Source organism: Orcinus orca, chromosome 13 (assembly GCF_937001465.1).
Source record: "Orcinus orca chromosome 13, mOrcOrc1.1, whole genome shotgun sequence".
In the NCBI taxonomy this organism is placed as follows: Eukaryota; Metazoa; Chordata; class Mammalia; order Artiodactyla; family Delphinidae; genus Orcinus; species Orcinus orca.
This window is the reverse complement of record NC_064571.1, coordinates 70834150-70852871: the sequence shown is the minus strand read 5'-3', so window position 1 is coordinate 70852871 and position 18722 is coordinate 70834150. Positions and strand designations below refer to the sequence as shown.

The window sequence follows — 18722 nt, the reverse complement described above, 5'->3', positions numbered from 1 at the left end:
ATCACTCTCTAGTCCACCTGCAGTGCTGCAGCGGACCCAGTGGCCTTGGTGATGAACCCCTGATTTCCCTCCTCAGCATCCTCTCGGGCAAATGATCCGGGACTCTGGAACTGTCTGCAGGTCTAGCTTCTGTCCTCACACTCCAACAGAACGACTCAGAGTTCCATCATTTCTTCTTGCACAGTCTAATGACTATTTCTCTATCCAAGGCCTGGTAACTTCATTAAACAGGGCAGGTAACCTCCTCCTTGAAATTGGTCCCTCCCTTGGCTCCTGGGACACCACGTCCCTCCCATTTCCTCTCTTGATTGCATCCTCTAACATTCCGCTAAGATTTAATCATTGGTCTCGTGCTCATTTTTCAAATAAAAGTAATAATAAACATGTTTCCCAAGTCCCCAATTTTCCATATTCTCTTCACTGCTTTCTGTTGTCCTGTCATCTATAAAGGCCTAAGTTAGGTGCCACCTACCCCCAGAAGCCATCTAACTACTGAGGCCCCACTCATCCTTTACACTCTCCTGGAGCACTTAAAAGCCAAATACCCTTGCACAAGTTAGTACTTCATATATTCTCTTGGAACTATAAAACAAGGAAATCTCTTATTTTATGAATTACTCTTATTTCTTCAACCAAACGAAGGCTCCTTAAGGAGAAGACCCATGACTTAAAATCATCCCATGTCCTCATGGTGCCCTGTGGGGTGCTTAGCACATTATGGTAGTGGTCAGTGAACACTTGCTGAGTGACAGTAGAGCAATGTTTCAGTAGCTTGGAAAGAGAAATATGAAGAAGAAAAACCGGGACTTCCCTGGTGGCGCAGCGGTTGAGAATCTGCCTGCCAATGCAGGGGACATGGGTTCGAGCCCTGGTCTGGGAAGATCCCACATGCCGCAGAGCAACTAAGCCCATGAACCACAACTACTGAGCCTGCGCTCTAGAGCCCGCAAGCCACAACTACTGAAGCCCGTGTGCCTAGAGCCCGTGCTCTGCAACAAGAGAAGCCACTGCAATGAGAAGCCCGCGCACTGCAACGAAGAGTAGCCCCTGCTCACAGCAACTAGAGAAAGCCCACGTGCAGCAACGAAGAACCAATGCAGCCAAAAATAAATAAAAATGAAAAAGACTCAAAATTAGAAAGAGCACTATGGTCTTTGGCACACGGTGACTGTCAGAAGAAACAGCTCCTGACTGGGTTGTGGCAGGTCATCCTCCAGATCAGCTGGAACCCCATTCAAGGATCGGACTGAGGTCGTGGCTTTGGGACCAGACTGCTCTGCAGGGTCTTGACTCCTGCTACCAGGTCTGGGGTCAAGGGAAAGAACAGTTGAGGAGGTCTAGTCTGGTGATTTGCTAAACCGTTTCCTATGCTAGGACCATAAGGTTCACGGTGCAGTCACTGGTAACAGGAAAGGCAGTTACAGCTCTCATCAGGAGAGGTGCAGCTGCTGGCCATTCTGCAGCCTGCGGCTTCCAGCATAGTCCTCAAGACCAAATCTCCACATCCTGTGGCCGGGAAGAGCTTCTCGAGACCATCCAGCTCCTTCCCAGATACCTAGGACTGTACTTAGAGCTAGGCATTATATTCCTTATTAAATCATAAATAAGGCTGCGTAACTCTGAAAGCTCACATTCTAATATTTAATAACCTTGTCACTGGCCTAAATCTAATTTTGGCTTTTTGTTTTTAAGCCTTCAGTGGAACTCTGCCTTCCACAAATATGTCTTGAAAATAATTCGGGGACCCTTGGTCTTCTCTAATTCTTTGGTTCCTAGAAGAACTCCCTGCAGTTCCCAGGTCTCTACCCTCTGCGCCCAACGGCTGTGAGGGAAACACCAGGTCTTTTGGTCCTGCAGGGGGTGTTGGGCATGCCTCAAGCAGGCTCCTTTAAGAATACCAGATCTCCAGTCAGACAACTTGGCTTTAAATCCTCGCTCTAACATTTCCTAGCTGCTTGACTTTGGGCCTCAGTCTCCTCATCTATAAAAAGGGGACAAAACAGTCCGCATTTCATAGAGCTGTTACGAGGACTAGGCGAGTCATGCATACAAAGCGCTGAGCAGAGGCCGGCACACAGCAAGTACTCGGTCAGCGTTACCAGCATGACTGAGGCAGACACTGAGAATCCAGGGGCACCTGTTTGAGAAGCAGGCGCCCAACACACATCCAGCTTCAGGCCTCCGAGACTGTAGAACACCAGTCTGAGAGGGAGACAGACTACACAGAACTGTGCTTTTTCTGCCCCTTCTGCCTGGGGACTGCCATCTGGGCTTCCTGAAGCTGGGCCTCTAACCACGATCCTTCCCCAACTCCAGATTTCCCATATATTCTGCTTTGTAGATGCATCCTACCGGCCAGGAAAACTGGAACAGATGCTGTGGGATCAGAGGAGAGAGAACTCTGAGGAGCTTGCCAAAACGTTTCCCACTCCTGACACGGGGCTATGCCCGTTGTCACTGGGCTACCCCTTCCTGCCCGGGCCCAGGGGGGCTGAAGTCACCTGTTGGGAAAATCTGCAAAATTGTTACTCCTTGCCCCGCTGGGTCACACATCCAGATTATTCTGGGGTTGCATGGGGGCAATATGTGCAGGCAGGGATGAATGGTTCTGAGAGACCGGAAGAGCCCTGCCGACGGGTCACAAAGCCCTGGCAGACGCAGCCAATCACCTTCTTCTCATGGCTGACCAAAGCCCTGACTCACGGGGAGGCTCAGACCACAAAGCTGAATTTAAAAAGTGGAGATGGGGCAGGTGGAGTAGTTCCGCGGCTGGTGGGGAACCAGCGCACGCCTACTCCAGCAGGTCTAGGACAGGGATCTGGACGGTGTAAGTTCAGGTAGGGACTGGAGCTTCTCCAGGATTCTTTTCTCACGACACTTTTAGGTCATGTCGCTCTTCCCTAAGATCCTGAACCCCGCTGAGGTCCCAGTCACTGGAGTCCTGAACGTGTCCTGCTGAACACGATCTAAACTCTGAAGAGGCAGATCTGGGTAATGCTGCCATGCCCCCTTGTAGCTGCTGTCCCGGGGAAGGAGTCCTCTGGGGAGTCCTGGCCAGATTGCTCTATCTGGTCATAACTCAGAGGGTTAATGGAAACCCGGGAGGGGAGTAAACAGAACTCCTCACTTGCTAAAATGAATCCATTTTTAGTAGGATCCGTGTCGGTGGGCAGGTAGAAGGTTAAACCTTTCTTTCCAAAGGTTCTCTACTGGACATCTTTAAGTTCCACAAACACCTACTTTTTAAGTCAACAAGCTTCCACGATGGGGGCTGCCATCAAAACAAGGCTACCAGCAGCAGGCTCCTGGAGCTGTGCAGTGCGGGGAAGCGAGGCTTAATGGTAGAACATGTGGCTTGGCCGTGGGCTCAGCCACCAGCTGCCTGTGAGACTTTGAGCAAGTAGTTTGAAGTATCCAAGCCTCACTTTTCAAGCCTGAAGAATCAGAATGATTCTCTTGAGCACGGGATTGCTGTGGGGTTAATGAGGGACCCCGTCGGTGGGAACCAGAGGTTAATCCTCTCTCCACTTTGGGGGCTGAACAACCTTCATGACAGGCAGAGGATGACTGATGTGTCTGACTCCTGTTCTTCCCAGCACCCTGGAAAGCTCCCCACAGAGTTCCGATCAGGGTTCTGAGCAGGGGGAGAGCAGGGGCAGGCGTGGCTTTTGGTTGTGACCCTCTGGCAGCTATGCTGGAGCTCTGGTGCCCATTTCTTTCCTTAATTAGTACTGGCTCAGGGCCCCGGACGCAATAAAATATTGCTGAATGAACGAATGAATGAATGAATGGGAGAGGCTGAACTGCAGTGTGGGGTTTCAGGTGGCAGGTGGGCTCAGAAGGTGTGGTTTTCTGGCCACATTCCCTATCTGTTGACCCCAAGGAGCAGGAGAGTAGCAAGCTGGCTGCACCTGCTGGCCACACACAACCAGATGCGGCACAGGGATGCAGCATGAAGCCCCGGGATGCTCAGCAAGAGATTGAAAACCGCCTCTTCCTCTGATGCAAGGAAAAGAGAAACTATAGAACATGGCGATATAGCTGCCGGACTCCTCAGAGCAGGGCTTCGGGGTGGATCTGAGAACAGAACTCGGTACCTGTTGGGAGGATGCCCCAGTCAGACTGGCTCTCAGTCCAGCTCTGTGCACACCGCCGGGGAGGGGATTGCTGGCCCATCTGCGGCCTGAACATAAAGAGAGAGGGGGGCTGCAGCGGCTGCTGGGACGTGTGGGGAAAGGAACATTTGTGTCTGTGGCACTAGTGGGCCTGGTGTCTCCTTACTGATCGTTCATGCTTCAAAAGCAGTTCTGGTCTTGGGGGGGCACATTCAAGCCATGTCACTTTATCTTCCTTTCAAATGATGTTTCTTCAGCCCGTGTGGCTGACAGCTGTCATCTGGCCAAGTGGCATGTGCTCCCCTCCTCTGAAACTGGAGTCTATTCAGCCTACTTTCCCTCAACCCCAGGCCCAGCCCTCCTCTGCTCTCAGAGCCCCTCCCCACCACAGCCAATCCACCCGTTTTATTTCCATGCCTTTGTGACAGACTGCTCATTTAATACTCTAACCTTTCCGCCAGCAAGTCTACCTAACAATGTCCAGAACAAACCTGACAAGGTTCAACATTGGTGCCTCTGTCCTCTCTCGTGCAGACTCTCATTCTGCGCGTCCCTGAGACTCGACTCTACCTGCCCCCCCGCAGGCGATGGTCGTTCCCCCTCAGTGGGGACGTGCACGGGAGGGGTACGTCCAGGCCTGCCCCCCTTCCGATAGCTTGTCTCCTGGTCTGCCATGGTGGTTGAAGTTCCCACCATGAATGCTGCTCTTGCGGATTTAGCATTTGTCTCCCAAAAGCCTTAGTTATCATCTCAATTTCGAATATGAGGAGATGAAGGCTCTGGGTGCAGCCACTTGCTCAGACTCCAGATCAACCACTGGCAAGGCCAGAGCATGAACCCAGGCCATCTGCACCCAGACCCTTCGCTCCTCCCACACCATGGCACCAGGGAAGGAAGAGCGACTTGATTTTGCACAGCTCTAGTGCAGGATGACTTGCTCTGATTTAGGCCGCTGAGCATTAAGAGAAAGGAAAGGAAGTGTCCCAGGGACAGGGTTGGAAGACCCTGCTATTGTAGCCCTTGGAACAGAGCCTGCCTCCTCTGGGTGGTTGCCTACCATTCTCTCAGGGGAGGAGAAGCAGCCCTTGGTTACAGGTGTAGTCAACTTTAAGAGTTGTCTCAGACATGGTCTCTGCTGGATTTGGAGGCAACTGGTCCACTTAGGGCTAGATGCTTGGGCCAATGCTTTATATGCCTCCTCCACCCCCAGAAGCTGCTCTGATTTGAATCGAGGCCCGAGTCAACCCCCAATACAGTAAGTCATCAGAAGTTGGACCCGTTGATGAGTTTAACTTATGGCTTTGGGGAAGCGGGAGGTTGGTTTAGTTGAGTCCAGAATCTTAGAGTGGGCCTAGTGCCCTAGGCCACTCCAGCTGGTTCAGTTCTCAGAGGACACCTGGGTCAGGAGCAAGGACTCCACTCAAGCCCGTGCCCTGACACCACCAGGTTTTGACCAAACCAGGCTTCCTCTTTGAGGGACAAGGTCAAAGTTAGGGGCTCTTCTTTTTCTAAACTGAGCTAGGGAGAGAGGGATTTGGGGATGGGAGAAACTTTTAAAGGAGTCTTTGCCCGGGACCTGGGTGCCACCTGCTGGCCATAATTTAGTTGTATTTATAGGGCCAAATCTGGGAGAGGAAAATCAAAAGGGCATCCTGCCCTCCCCACCATGATGAGGAAGAAGGGAACTAGGAGGCTGGTTTCTTCGTGACCGCCCCCCGCCCCAGCAAGTGTGACTGAGTATCCTTGCAGAGACCCCCAAGTGTCTTGGATGAGTCCTCCTGAGCCAAAATGGACCTCAGCTGGGCCAGAGGGTAGCATCCCCTGAAAGAACCAGAGCCAGTCGCAAGTGGAGACAAAGCTCTGCCCCAAAAGCGCCACAGGAGGTAAAAAGCATAATTGCTGGTTTGGCCCTGAGAGGAGCCATTCTTTTCCAGCTTTCTCCTTACAGGCACTGCTGGCTCTTTGGGGACCCTAGATTCAGACTAATCAAAGGTGTGGAAAATGCCCTTCCATCATCAGGCACGGACAGAGCTGGGAATTTCTGGCCAAGCTGAGAAGATTTGGGCATTTTTCCAGTACCTGTGTAGCTTTTGGTGACTCTTAGGGCCCTGATAGCAAGGTCTTTAGTTGTGTTCTGGAAGGGAGACTGGAGATTTTTCATACTTACCAAGGAGGAAAATAGCCAACGCTGTACCCCAGGGAGGTCACAAAACACCCCAATATCCCAGCCTGTGCCATTGCAATGCAGGCCAGGCAGTCCCAGCCAAGCACATGCATCAGATGAGGACTTTGGTTCTAATACCTTGTTGTGCACCAGGAGGAGTTTTTAAATTATATAGATATAAAATAAAATAACTATAAAATATATAGCTATACACACACATATATATAGATAGAACACTAACTATATTATACAGTCAGCCCTCCGTATTCGTGGGTTCCATAGTCATGAATTCAACCAACCATAGATGGAAAATATTTGAAAAAAAAATTCCAGAAAGTTCCAAAAAGTAAAACTTGAATTTGCCATGAACCAGCAGCTATTTACATAGTGTTTACATTGTATTAGGTACTATAAATACTCTAGAGATGACTTAAAGTATACAGGAGGATGTGCATAGGTTATTTGCAAATACCATGCCATTTTACATAAGGGACTCGAGCATCCACAGAGTTTGCTGTCCACGGTGGTCCTGGAACAAATCTCCCATGGACACTGAGAGCCAACTATACTATACATTATATATAAATAGATTGGTATATATCATATGTAGTGTATCATATATAGTTATACATACTATATATGAATGTGTACTACGTTATATATAAATATATATTAATGTATATTTATATAGTGTGTTATATATAATTGCATATATACTATGTAATAATATACGTGATGTGGTTATATATAATATTTAGAGAGGCTAGGGAACCACAGGAAGGCTGCCCTCAGGTTAGAAGACCCTTGAAGCTCAAATGATTTCAGTCAAAAACTGGAGGATTAGTTTAGACTAGGACCAGTGCCTCTGCTTTTCTTCAATAATCAGCACTTGAAACTCATACACAGTAAACAGGAAAAAAATCCCTAAAGTGGCTCAGGAATTCCCAGGGCCAACCTAAGACCACCCTATACCTCCCAGAACCACCCCTGACCAGCCCAGACTCTGTACCCCAGGAGCACAGGGACAGAGCAGCCCCCAAGACCTCATGCAGAAATGAGTCCCAAAGCCTGTGGTAGGCCAGTATCCAGAATGGCTTGTCCCCTCTGCACTGAGATCCCACAGGCCTCTGCAGACCCCCGAAGGCCTGGCAGGTTCTGACCATTCTTATTGGGGCCGTTCAAATCCATTCTCCAGCTGTGCATGCTCTCTCCTTGCTGACTTTCTGTAGCACCTACCGTTTTCACCACACTTTGGGGCATTTGGTTATACTGTTCTCCTGTGTGTTGGTCTCCCCAGTGAGACTATAAACTCCTTGATGACAAGGGCAAATCTTTCTGTTTCTCAGAGTCCCTAACTAAATACTCATCAAAATACAATGCACTTGCCTTGACCCTACCCATCTGCCTGTCTAATCAAGTCTGGTGTCCAGGCGCTCCTGCCACGCCTGCTGAGGTTACTTTAGGTGAGTTCCCTGGAAATTAAGAAGCACTCTCCTAACTCTAGTCTCTGTGATTGTCATTCACTGAGAATTGATCTAGAACCCCAAAGTGAATGAAACAGCCTGGCCATTGAGTTTACAGTCAGGTGGAAGGGACAGACAAGAGAATGTGATCAACGCCATGATTGAGTAAGCTCAGGGTGACAGAGAGACGCAGATGAAGGCCATGTCTCCCTGCACAGGGGCTCAAAGAACGTGTCTTGGAGGAGATGGAGTCCAAGCTGAGTCCAGAAGGTTGAGTAGGGGAGGGAGGTTCCTGGCCAGAAGGTGATAAAAGATGGTTCAGAAAGAGGAGGAAAGGTGAGGAGGTGTCACTTAGTCATTCAACAAATTTGCTGAATACCTTGCCTGTGACAGGCCTAGAAACACCACTACTGGCTTTGAGATGCTAACTGATGAGGGAGGCAGGCATTTCAGCAAGTCCAGTGGTTAGTGCAAGGGTCAGGTTACAGGGTGGTGGCTCAAAACCACTGTGTAAGAGGGGACTCAAGTGCAGTCAGAATTACCCTCAGAAATCTCTGGAATTGTCAGCTCCTGAGTCCTTAGAAGCTCCCAAGATGACAGTTTTTGTTGCTCTTGGCTTTGGGGCTCTGTCTGGCTCCCCTGTCCCTGGGCAATGAAGGACAAGGTCTATTTTTAAGAGGAGGAAAAGGACTAAGAATAAACAAGAGGGTTTCTTGATTTTTCTTCAAAAAATTTATTGACGTTAAATGTGCATCTAGCGAGGTTCCATTATATATACCTGGGGTGAGGCCATGGGGCAGCACAGCCTAGCAGATACCAACTGAGCCTCTTCTCTAAAGCAGCTTCTCTAATTTAACTGTGCCTTTAGACCCTCTTGGTCAAGCAAGTGCAGTTTCTGACTCAGTAGATCTAGGGCGAGCCTCAAGAATTAGAATTTCTAACTTGAAATTTCTAACAAGCTGGTGCCCATAGAGCACCAAAGCTGCTCCAGGCACCACAGTTTGAGAACCTCTAGAGCAGAGAATGAGTGGACTTTGGGGGTGGTGGCTGCATGCCAGGCAGAGGGTGAGTAGAGAGCTGCCCATGGCTCCCAGTTGGGGGATCAAAGTGGAAGACAGGGCTGGAGAGGGAGGGCTCATTGAAGAGCTTCATAAGTGATGGGGAGGGGGTCACATTATAAGAGCAGGTGCCCACAGGGGACCCGGAAGTGGGATGGGTGTAGTCTTCCTTCAGGGAGACAATCTGCGTATTAAACCTAAATATTCTTCACTCCAGAAATATGTACTCTCACAATTGGTGAAATACGCAGTCCTATTTCTCCATTTATGATAAAGACCTAGTCACAAGAAATATTTCCCTCTCTCTTAACAGTGCAAGTCAGTAATAACAACTGACACTTGACCTCTGCGTGGGGATGGGGGAGGGTAAGGAGGCGCTTACACCCACTGGCGGGGGGGGGGGGGCGGGGGGAGAAGGGGGGATTGGGGGCGTGGCCAGGGCTGCTTTCACATAGATTCTGACCGCAGCAGTGTCAGGGATGGACTAGGGGGAGGGAGTGCCTGGGGGCTGGAAGGCCCCCTAGGAGGCTTCCGCTAGCCTTGGCTGGAGAGAATGGATGCAGAAACCCCGAGGCAGCAGGAGGCGAGGCGAAGAGCAGGGCACACTGGGAAGGCAGAGGAGCCGGGCTCACTGAATGATGGGCTCTGAGGATGAGGGGGAGAAGGCTGTCTGGGACGACCCCACAGGTTTCCAGCGTGGGTGACTGGGTGCCTGGTGGTGACATTCACTGGGATAACGAATACAAGAGCAGAAGCGTGTATTGAGGGAAGTTTCTGGATAAGCGGAATTCAGGTGCCTGTGGATGGGCCAGCAGGCCACAGGGATTATAGGGTATGAAGTCGGAGCAGAGGCGAAGATTAGTCAGCTTTCTAGAACCCAAATCTGGTCAAGTACTGTCTGCTTAAAATCCTCTAATGGCTTCCCTTGTTTAAACAGAGAGTCCAGACTCCTCCTCATGGTAACCAAAGCCCGTCGCTACCAGCCCCTTCCAGTCTCGTTGCGCCACACCCCAACACAAACACCCGCTCCCCAGGCCTGCTGAACAGCTCAGAGTCCCGGAATAAGCCATGCCTTTGTTCCTGATAGTCCTGGGGCCTGCACTGCCCTTCTACCCCATCCCCTGTATGTTCAGAAAATTCGTACCCCTTTCAGGCTGCTCTGAGGTCTTCGCTGACCCTGTCAAGCAGAAGAGATCCCTACCTTCTTTGTGCCATCCCCGAACTTTGCATGTGCTGCTTTTCCTGCCCTGTCACTCCCTGCTGTGGGGATTTGCCTGTCTGTAAACTCCTTGGAGGGAGAGACCACATCTGACTTCACCACTTCTTAGTGCAGGTCTAGCATATAGTAGACACTCACCAAATGTTTCAAGAGTGAATGAGTACCCCTTCTCCAAGAGGTAAACTGCTGGTCTGGAGGAAGATGCTTCTCGTTTCCCCAGAGACCCTCCAGCTCCCCCTCCTTCGGGCTCAAGAACAGCACAAGGCCCCCAGGGTCTTACCTTGCCTTTCTTCTTTCTTTACAGCTGGGGTATGGCCGTCAATGTGTACTCCACGTCTGTGACCAGTGAGAATCTGAGTCGCCATGATATGCTCGCATGGGTCAATGACTCCCTGCACCTCAACTATACCAAGATAGAGCAGCTCTGCTCAGGTGGGAGGCTGGGAATCGGGGGGAAGTGGGCCCTGCTGGGGGGACAAAGGGGGGTAGGCAGGAGGCAGAACAGCCACAGCGGACAGCGGAGCTTGTAACTGGGATTAAGGAGGAGTGCTGCAGAGCCCTCAACTAGCCAAAGTGTTTGGAGTTGGAGTAAGGAAATAGGGGTCTACGTGGGATGGAAAGAGTAAAAAGCAAAGAGCAGGGGCTTCCCTGGTGGCACAGCGGTTAAGAATCCGCCTGCCAATGCAGGGGGACACGGGTTGGAGCCCTGGCCGGGAAGGTCCCACATGCCATGGAGCAACTAAGCCCGTGCACCACAACTACTGCGCCTGCACTCTAGAGCCTGCGAGCCTCAACTACGGAGCCAATGTGCCACAGCTACTGAAGCCTGTGCACCTAGAGCCCATGCTCCGCAACAAGAGAAGCCACCGCAATGAGAAGCCCGTGCACTGCAACGAAGAGTAGCCCCCGCTCACCGCAACTAGAGAAAGCCCGCACGTACCAACAAAGACCCAATGCAGCCAAAAATAAATAAATTAAATAAATAAATTTATTTTTTAAAAAAAAACAACCCACAGCTTCCTAAGGAGAGATTAGGTTACTGTGTTAAAAAAAAAAAAAAAAGCGAAGAGCAGGAGAGGCACAGTAAAGGGCTGCAGAAGGGGAGCAGCAGTGGGGACAGGCAGTGAAGCCAGAGGTCACGTGCACCAGGTCCAGCCTAGCCACTTCGGGGGGGGGAGGGTCCAAATCTCAGCTCTTCTTGTAGTGCAACCCTGGACAAGTCACCACACCTCTCTAGGTTTCAGTTTTTCCATCCATGAATGGAGATGACATCAGCTACCTAACCAGGGTTGCTGTTAGGATTAAAGCCCATGCATGCAGTGTTTGATATGGTGCTGGTACATATTTGCATCACTGTATGGTAATTGCTCTCACTCTTGGGAAGTCTGGCCCCGGCTCTGGGAACAGAGAGAGAGAAGAGGAGACGGAGAGGTTTGGGGGAGTAGCCCCAGTTGGCCTGGGGACGTGAAAACGAGCATCTTGTGTTTCTCCACAGGGGCCGCTTACTGCCAGTTCATGGACATGCTCTTCCCTGGCTGTGTGCACTTGAGGAAGGTGAAGTTCCAGGCCAAGCTAGAGCATGAATATATTCACAACTTCAAGGTGCTGCAAGCAGCATTCAAGAAGATGGGTGTTGATAAAGTAGGTGCCTGCGCTCTGAGGGGCCCCGAGGAGCTGTGTGACCCTGGGAAAGAAGATGGCCCGCCAGCCAGGGCAGCAGGGGCTGTTGGGGTCCATCCAGTTCTCACGCCTCTCTCCACCCCGACTCTCCAGGGGGAATGTTCCCCCAGCTCCAGGCTCAGTGGAAAACCCCACAACTTTGACATCCCATCCCGATGACATTCCTGTCCCTTCCTCCTCTCTGGACCCTACACCCCAGCACTTGAGCCTCGTATATTGGTCCTATTAATTCCTCCTCTGGAAGGCCCAGGAAAGGTCTCTTGGCTCACTCGACTGCCTCAACGGCCCAGGACCCTGGTTCCAGCAGCCCTCACCCCACATGCAGGCCCAGCACCAAGGGATGTCTCCCCACACACTTCCTCCTGTGCCTGGAGGAAAGGGCCTGCAGCCTACCCATCTCCCCTGGTGGCACGGGAGGGGGGCCAGGTGGAGAAGGTGGAGGATGCTGCAGCCCAGGGGCTGGCTTTCCTGAGAGCAGTGGCCCTCTCACAGAGAAAGGCAGCCCTGCAGCAGCGGGAGGTTAAAGTTCTCTGCTTATGTGGTCTATTTCAGATCATTCCTGTAGAGAAATTAGTGAAAGGAAAATTCCAAGATAATTTTGAGTTTATTCAGTGGTTTAAGAAATTCTTTGACGCAAACTATGATGGAAAGGATTACAACCCTCTGCTGGCGCGGCAGGGCCAGGACGTAGCACCACCTCCTAATCCAGGTGATCAGATCTTCAACAAATCCAAGAAACTCATTGGCACAGCAGGTAATGTGCCCGAGCTGGGGGAGGGAGTGTGGGGGGCCGGGCCGGAAGGGCGCTACAGCCAGGAGCGGCCCCTGGGCCACCGGCCCGGCCCTGCCAGCCTAGAGGAGACTGTTATCACGGAGTTCAGATGACGCCGCCTGCTGCCCGCTTAGACCAGGGGGAGTCACAGTAGGGAGGAGAGGGCTCCAGAGACTGCTACAAAAGGAGAGCCACCGGCACCGGCCAAGGTGGCAGCTGGTGATGGGATGCCCCGGGGCACTTCCCTCTGTAGCCCGAGCCAACTCCTCTGCCTCAAGATGATGGGGCAGCCCCTGGCTTGGTCCCTCTGTCCAGGTCCATCCAGGCCAAGGGCCTGGGCCGGCACTACAGACACTTCTTGCCCCCTGCCCACTTGACTCCCCGGGGATGGGAGTTGGCCAAGCTTGACCATATCTTCCCCCATTTCCAAAATCCCACAGCCCTAAGTCCTCAAGAGATGAGTCTCTGGAAACGAGGCTTTGTCTGGGTTCCAGAGGAGAAGGGGAAAAAGCAACAGGGCCTTTGGGGGATGGGAAGGTTGGCGAGAGCAGAGGCGCAGCCCCGCACGCGTCTGAACCCGTCATAGCAGAGCGGCTCCTCTGTGTGTGCTGCTGCCCGCCTGGGGCTGCCCCCACTCCTCTGCTTGCTTTGCATCAGAAGCTCTGTCCTGGGAGCCGCCATAGCTGGACAATAAGTGGCCACAGCATGCCGGGTGTGCAGGGGAGGAGTGGGGTCCCTGAATCAGGCCCAGCAGAGGGCCCAGAGACCATCCTGAGGCAGGGAGCCCAGAGGGGCAGGGGCAGGCTTCTGTGATCTCCTCCAGAAGGCACCCCCGGGGAGGATGGCTGTGGGCTGGGGTATCTGTTAGCAAAGACCCAGCGAGACCCTGTGCCAGCTGCTTTTCCCCAGGCCCCGGCTGTCAGTGCAAGAGGGCCCTCAACCCTCCAGCCCCACTCCCCAAATTTGCCATCCCAGTTCCCTCCTCTCCCCCTCAGGCCAGCTCTCCTCCCTGCCTACACCTTACACTTTCTTTAGTTCCCTGTAGCCCCTGCTCTCCCAGGCTTGCCAGAGGGCTGCCCCGCTGCTGTGGTGTCACGTGTGGCCGTGGCTTGAGGCCTAGCTGTAGATGCCCATCCTGAGAGGGAGAGGTGGGGAGGGCGAGAGTGCCTGCCTTTCGCATGGGCCTGCCCCGCAGTCACACCAGGCTGTCTCGTGACACGTGAGCTGTGGGCTCACGCAGCCCCGATCTGACTTTTCTCCTCTGGGCAGTTCCACAGAGGACGTCCCCCACAGGCCCCAAAAACATGCAGACCTCCGGCCGGCTGAGCAACGTGGCTCCACCCTGCATCCTCCGGAAGAATCCTCCATCAGCCCGAAATGGTGGCCACGAGACCGATGCCCAGATTCTTGAACTCAACCAGCAGGTGAGTGGCGTGGACGCTGGCAGCTGAGAAAGCCCCGCCACAAAAGCCAGGCCCCCGGGGCGTCAGGGCGGGAAGGGAGTCCGAGGCGGTGGTCTCTGGCTTGAACACCACCTTCTCCCCGAGCAGCTATTGGATTTGAAGCTGACAGTGGATGGGCTGGAGAAGGAGCGCGACTTCTACTTCAGCAAACTCCGGGACATTGAGCTCATCTGCCAGGAACACGAAAGCGAGAACAGCCCCGTCATCTCGGGCATCATCGGCATTCTCTACGCCACCGAGGTGAGTCCCGCCAGTGCCTGCTGAGCCTCCCGCACTCCCGCCGGGCCCTCACGCCAGAAGGGGCCTTGGAGAACGTGGGCCGATGAGGGCAGCCAGCTGAAGTCACCAGCCCAAGGTCTCCCAGGGCGTGAGCAGGGCAAGTAGGACAGGAACCTGGGCCCTGGCTCCCAAGCTACCCTCAGGAGTCCGCACCCTCAGCCTGCCTGCCTGGCTCACCTCCTCTCTCCCTTCCACCCTCCAGGAAGGATTTGCACCCCCGGAGGACGATGAGATCGAGGAACACCAACAGGAAGACCAGGACGAGTACTGAGGGCGGCTCCAGCCCTGGCTGACTGCACGGCTGCCGTGCCCCTCACCCCGCTCCCATGCCCACATTATAATCCTTCCCTGACAGCCAGCTGGCCGGGTGCTTTGTGTCAGTGCCGTGGCCCTGGGGAGCCTGGCGAGCAGGGCTTGGGGGTGGGGGGCAGGTGAGCAGGTAAGGGCCCCTCCTCCTGTGGCAGAGGCCCAGTTGGGCGGGATCCCTGCCCACTCCCCACCCCTATTTATTTCCGTGGTCTCTGTGCTGTGTCGGCCAACACTTCCCAGGGGGCTGCTGCCACCCACCCCAGCCAGCCGCCTGCTCCCCTGACAGCCAGCAGCTGTATATTTGACAAAGTCATTGGTATATTTTTACTTACTGGATTTTCCTTGCACTTTACCTGTTCTTTTCCCAGGGCTGACAGCACGGGCTCTGGGGCAGCGTGTCTGGCTTGGCCTCCCTTCCCCGTTGCCAGGGCTGTGGCAGGACTCATCGATTCTTATTTATTTTGTCTTTTGACTTCCCAGTAGTTGAGGGAAAGGCTGATGTCAGGAGAGGGATAGGGTGACTGAGGAGGGGGTGCCTTAGGCCCCGGTGGTCAGGGAGAGCGAGGGGAGCACGTGAGGGATGAAAATGACCTCCTGGCACCAGGCTTGCCCACCCTCGGCCCCCTGACCCCAGCACCGAAGCCCAGCACTGCCCCGAGGCCCCCAGCCACTCCCCCTGCAGCTTGGTTCATACCACACATTCTCTGCCTGGACCCTCCTGTACGTCTGCCTCCCCTCTGCCCGCCTCCCCAACCCCTGCCCCTCGGGCCACCCAGCCTGCATACGTGTTCACTTTTATTTAAATAAACTTGTGTGGTAAAAGTCCATACCACGTCTCCCTCAACTGAGCCACAGCCTGGCTCTCAGCGCTCTTCTCCTGAGCGACCCCGTCTCCAGAGGCGATGGCCATGGAGCACAGCACCCCTGCCGTCCTCCCTCGGGCCCAGAAACCACCACTGGCTTAGCCTCAAGAGCCCAGCTCTGACCTAGCCCCCATCTCCCAACGCTGATGCCCGGGCTTTAAGGGCTTGCCATTCCCTGAAGAGGAACAAAGTTCAGGGCCATGGCTGTGACGATGGGCAGCCCAGTAAAGCAGCTGTGGGGTAACAGGGGGGCCTGGCTGAGAGGTGCTTTGTTTCAGTCCCCTTTGGGCCAGTATGACTGCATATTGTCCCCCACCCTTGTCAAAGCTCGTACGCCCCACAACAGTGATCCAGCTGCGGACAAGGGCTCATGTGACAGAGCTGAGTGGGCTACAAAGAGCAACGGCTCTAAGAACTGAAGCCCAGAAGGAAAGCAATGTCCAAGGGGTTCCTTCCACAGAACAGGCTCTAACGGGAGCCGGGAACTCTGTCACGTCCTCCGTACAGCCCTGCAATCCTGGTGTGTGCCGGCCAAGGGCCATGATAACCAGTGTCCCGGAGGCCCCGAGGGCGCTGAAATGCATGTGGATACCGGGCCCATTCAAACAGAGCCTTGGCTGTCATCTAGAACAGTCCTGCATTTACTGATGAAAGGACTGAGAACAATATGTGACATGGCTTGCTCAAGATGGTAAAAAACTAGACTAGAACTGAGACCTCCTGACTCAGGGTTCAGGGCTCACTCACAAAGACCACAGAGGTGTGACCTCCAGAACGTTCCTCTAGCTTCAGACTAGCCCTGGTAGATGTTTCCTTGCCATCCTGAGTATGCCTGAGATACTACGGGGATTGTGTTTCTTCCATGGCCCTGCTCCATGACCCTCCTCCCAGACTGCCACCACTTCTCAGATGACTCCAGTTATAAGCCTGAAATAAGCAAACTGTGTCTGTTTGTTCCTCATTCACTTCAATTCCTCCGTTTGACTGCCACCCCCACGCACAGAGACTTCTGATCTTATTCTGCTTTTCTTCTCCAACAAGTTCCCTGCCTGCATTTATTTATCATTATGATTTTTAATTCCTGTGCCTAATTTTAAAAGGCTTTTCCCCCCACCATTCCAGGTAGATATAGTAAAAGGATAACGTAGTTTCCCTGCGTTGCCCAATGTTCATTTTCAGGCCGAGACCTCACCCTGCTGGTTAAGTGGGTGTGGTAGACAGAATAACACCTCCCCCGAGATGTCCACGTCATAATCCCCAGAACCTATGGCTATGTTAGGTTACATGGGGAAGGGGAATTAAGCTGCAGATGGAATTAAATTGCTAATCAGTTGACCTTAAAATAGGGAGAGTATCCTGGATTATCCAGGCGGGCCCAATGTAATTGCAGGGGTCCACAAAATTGGGGCAGGGGCCAGGAGGTCAGAGTGATGCAATCTGAGGAGGACGTGACCCACCATTGCTGACTTTGAAGATGGAAGGGAGCTATGAGCGAAGGAATTCGGTCAGCCTCTAGAGGCTGGGAAAGGCAAAGAAACTCTCCCCTAGAGCCTCCACAGTGGACCGCTGCCCTGCAGACACCATATTTAGCCCAGTGAGACCCTGACAGACCTCCCCTTCCAGAACTGTAAGATTAGAAGTTTGTGTTGTTTTAAGCCAGTAAGTTTGTGGCAATGTGTTACAGCAGCAATAGGAAACTACTACGGTGGGTCAAACGGCTTCAGTGAGCTCACTCTTCTTCTCGCCTCCACACTGGACACCCACCCGTCCTCCTCTTTTGATTCTTCCCTCAAACCCCATGGGTACCTGCCTAAGCCCACCTCCATGGCTAGTGTCTAAGGCTGCTCTTTGAACACCCAGAGCTCAAGGATGTGAAGCCACTGCCTCCTTCCCAATGTCTGCAACATTTAGGATGGTGAACCATAATTTTCTGTTTACACAGTTGTCTCCCACACAAGCTTCGAGTTCCTCTCAAGCAAGTGAGGTGTGTCCTCTAGCTCCACCTAGCACCATGCTAGGTGCTTAGGTAGAGAAGAAGGTGCTTAGGAAATGCTACTGGATAAGTAAGTGAATGACTTCTATCCCTTAGATGCCAAGTCACAACAGATGACCTGCCAGACTATTCTAAGGAAAGATAGGAAATAAAGCCCCTCCCTTTCTATACATTTCCACCATGGAGCAGCCCCCTTCTTTGCCTCTATGGAAAGCCCGTTCTGTTTCTCTTCCAAAAACAGGGTCTCTTCTGTGACCATACATGTGACACAGAAGAGGTAGAACAAAGAGAAGATAGTGTCTGAGTAGAGCTAAACCAATGATCTGAAAAAAATGAATTGATTAATGATCAGCTCAAATCTGTTCCTTGCCAAAAGCACTGCATGCATCTCAGAGGCAAAGTCAGCTATGGTCAGGCCTGAAGGGGCTGGAGGGCAGGCAGAAGGAGGCAGCAAGAGCCGGTTATATCCCCCTTCCTGCCTTTCCCCCACCCCACCCCATCCTTCACATATCCCCATTTACCTTCCCAAAAGCAGATGTGCCCCTTTCCTACTGGCTTCCCAGGGTCTGGAGGACAAAGTCCGAATTTGGCAGGCAAGGCCCATGGCATATGGGCTTAGATCTATTTCCAACCGCATCCCCTCCAAAATCCCTTAAGCACTGTCACATTGAACTACTTCCAGTCTCCCAGCCTTGCCACGCTGTGTCCCACCTCTAGGACTCTGCTTAAGTCAATAAATCCATACAACTGGCCTGTTCTCTCCACTTGTCCTCATCCCCAGCCAATGAAAATTTGCCCATTCCTCAGGACCCATCTCAAGGGCCATCTCCTTCAAGAAGCCTTCTCTAATCCCCTTCCTAAAGGAATTCATCACTCCCTAAGCTATTCGTCCTGTGGGAAACTGAACTCTATTAGTTCTTACTATAACGGCTTGCCTGTCTTGTTCCTCAGTATGGCAGGTGTGAATCCCGTCCTCAAATGTAGGAGTGTACATGAAATAGCACATTTCCTTAATCGTGATAGATCCCTTCCAGTTCACCTTCGCTCATCCTCCCCTGCTGGGATGCTTCAAGTTTTGAGGTCTCACGTGATACTACAAGCCTGGCAGAAGGCCCTCGGGAGATAACGGATGTCTGAGCAGTAACCTGTTTGAGTGGTTCCCCAGGTCTGCAGCTCTCGATCCCTTCCCTGCCACATCTGGGACTTGGCACTGACTCTTGTGGTGGGAGTCAGAGTCTTTTCTTTCCCATTGCCTGGAAGGGGAACCCAGCGCTGGCTGTACCGGGGCCCCAGACTTTTCTGTGCCTCCTACCAGAAGGACTCTCCGCTCTCCACTTCCTGCCC

At 52.7% G+C, this 18722-nt stretch overlaps 1 protein-coding gene across 3 annotated transcripts in view; it reads left to right on the top strand.

Moving 5' to 3' along the window:
* Nucleotides 1-15349, top strand: part of MAPRE3 (microtubule associated protein RP/EB family member 3) — a 47864-nt gene extending 32515 nt beyond the window's left edge. The window contains exons 1-7 of one of the 3 annotated variants that reach the window (XM_049696291.1): nt 2819-2837; nt 10324-10451; nt 11515-11660; nt 12252-12453; nt 13741-13895; nt 14022-14174; nt 14416-15349. In XM_049696291.1, the coding sequence (XP_049552248.1) occupies nt 10331-10451; nt 11515-11660; nt 12252-12453; nt 13741-13895; nt 14022-14174; nt 14416-14484 (846 nt within the window). In that variant the 5' untranslated portion in view covers nt 2819-2837; nt 10324-10330 and the 3' untranslated portion in view covers nt 14485-15349. Of the gene's footprint in view, nt 1-2818; nt 2838-10323; nt 10452-11514; nt 11661-12251; nt 12454-13740; nt 13896-14021; nt 14175-14415 lie in introns of those variants that run through there. The other 2 variants (XM_004268120.4, XM_004268122.4) reach the window with 2 other exon arrangements.
* Nucleotides 15350-18722: the final 3373 nt, after the last annotated feature.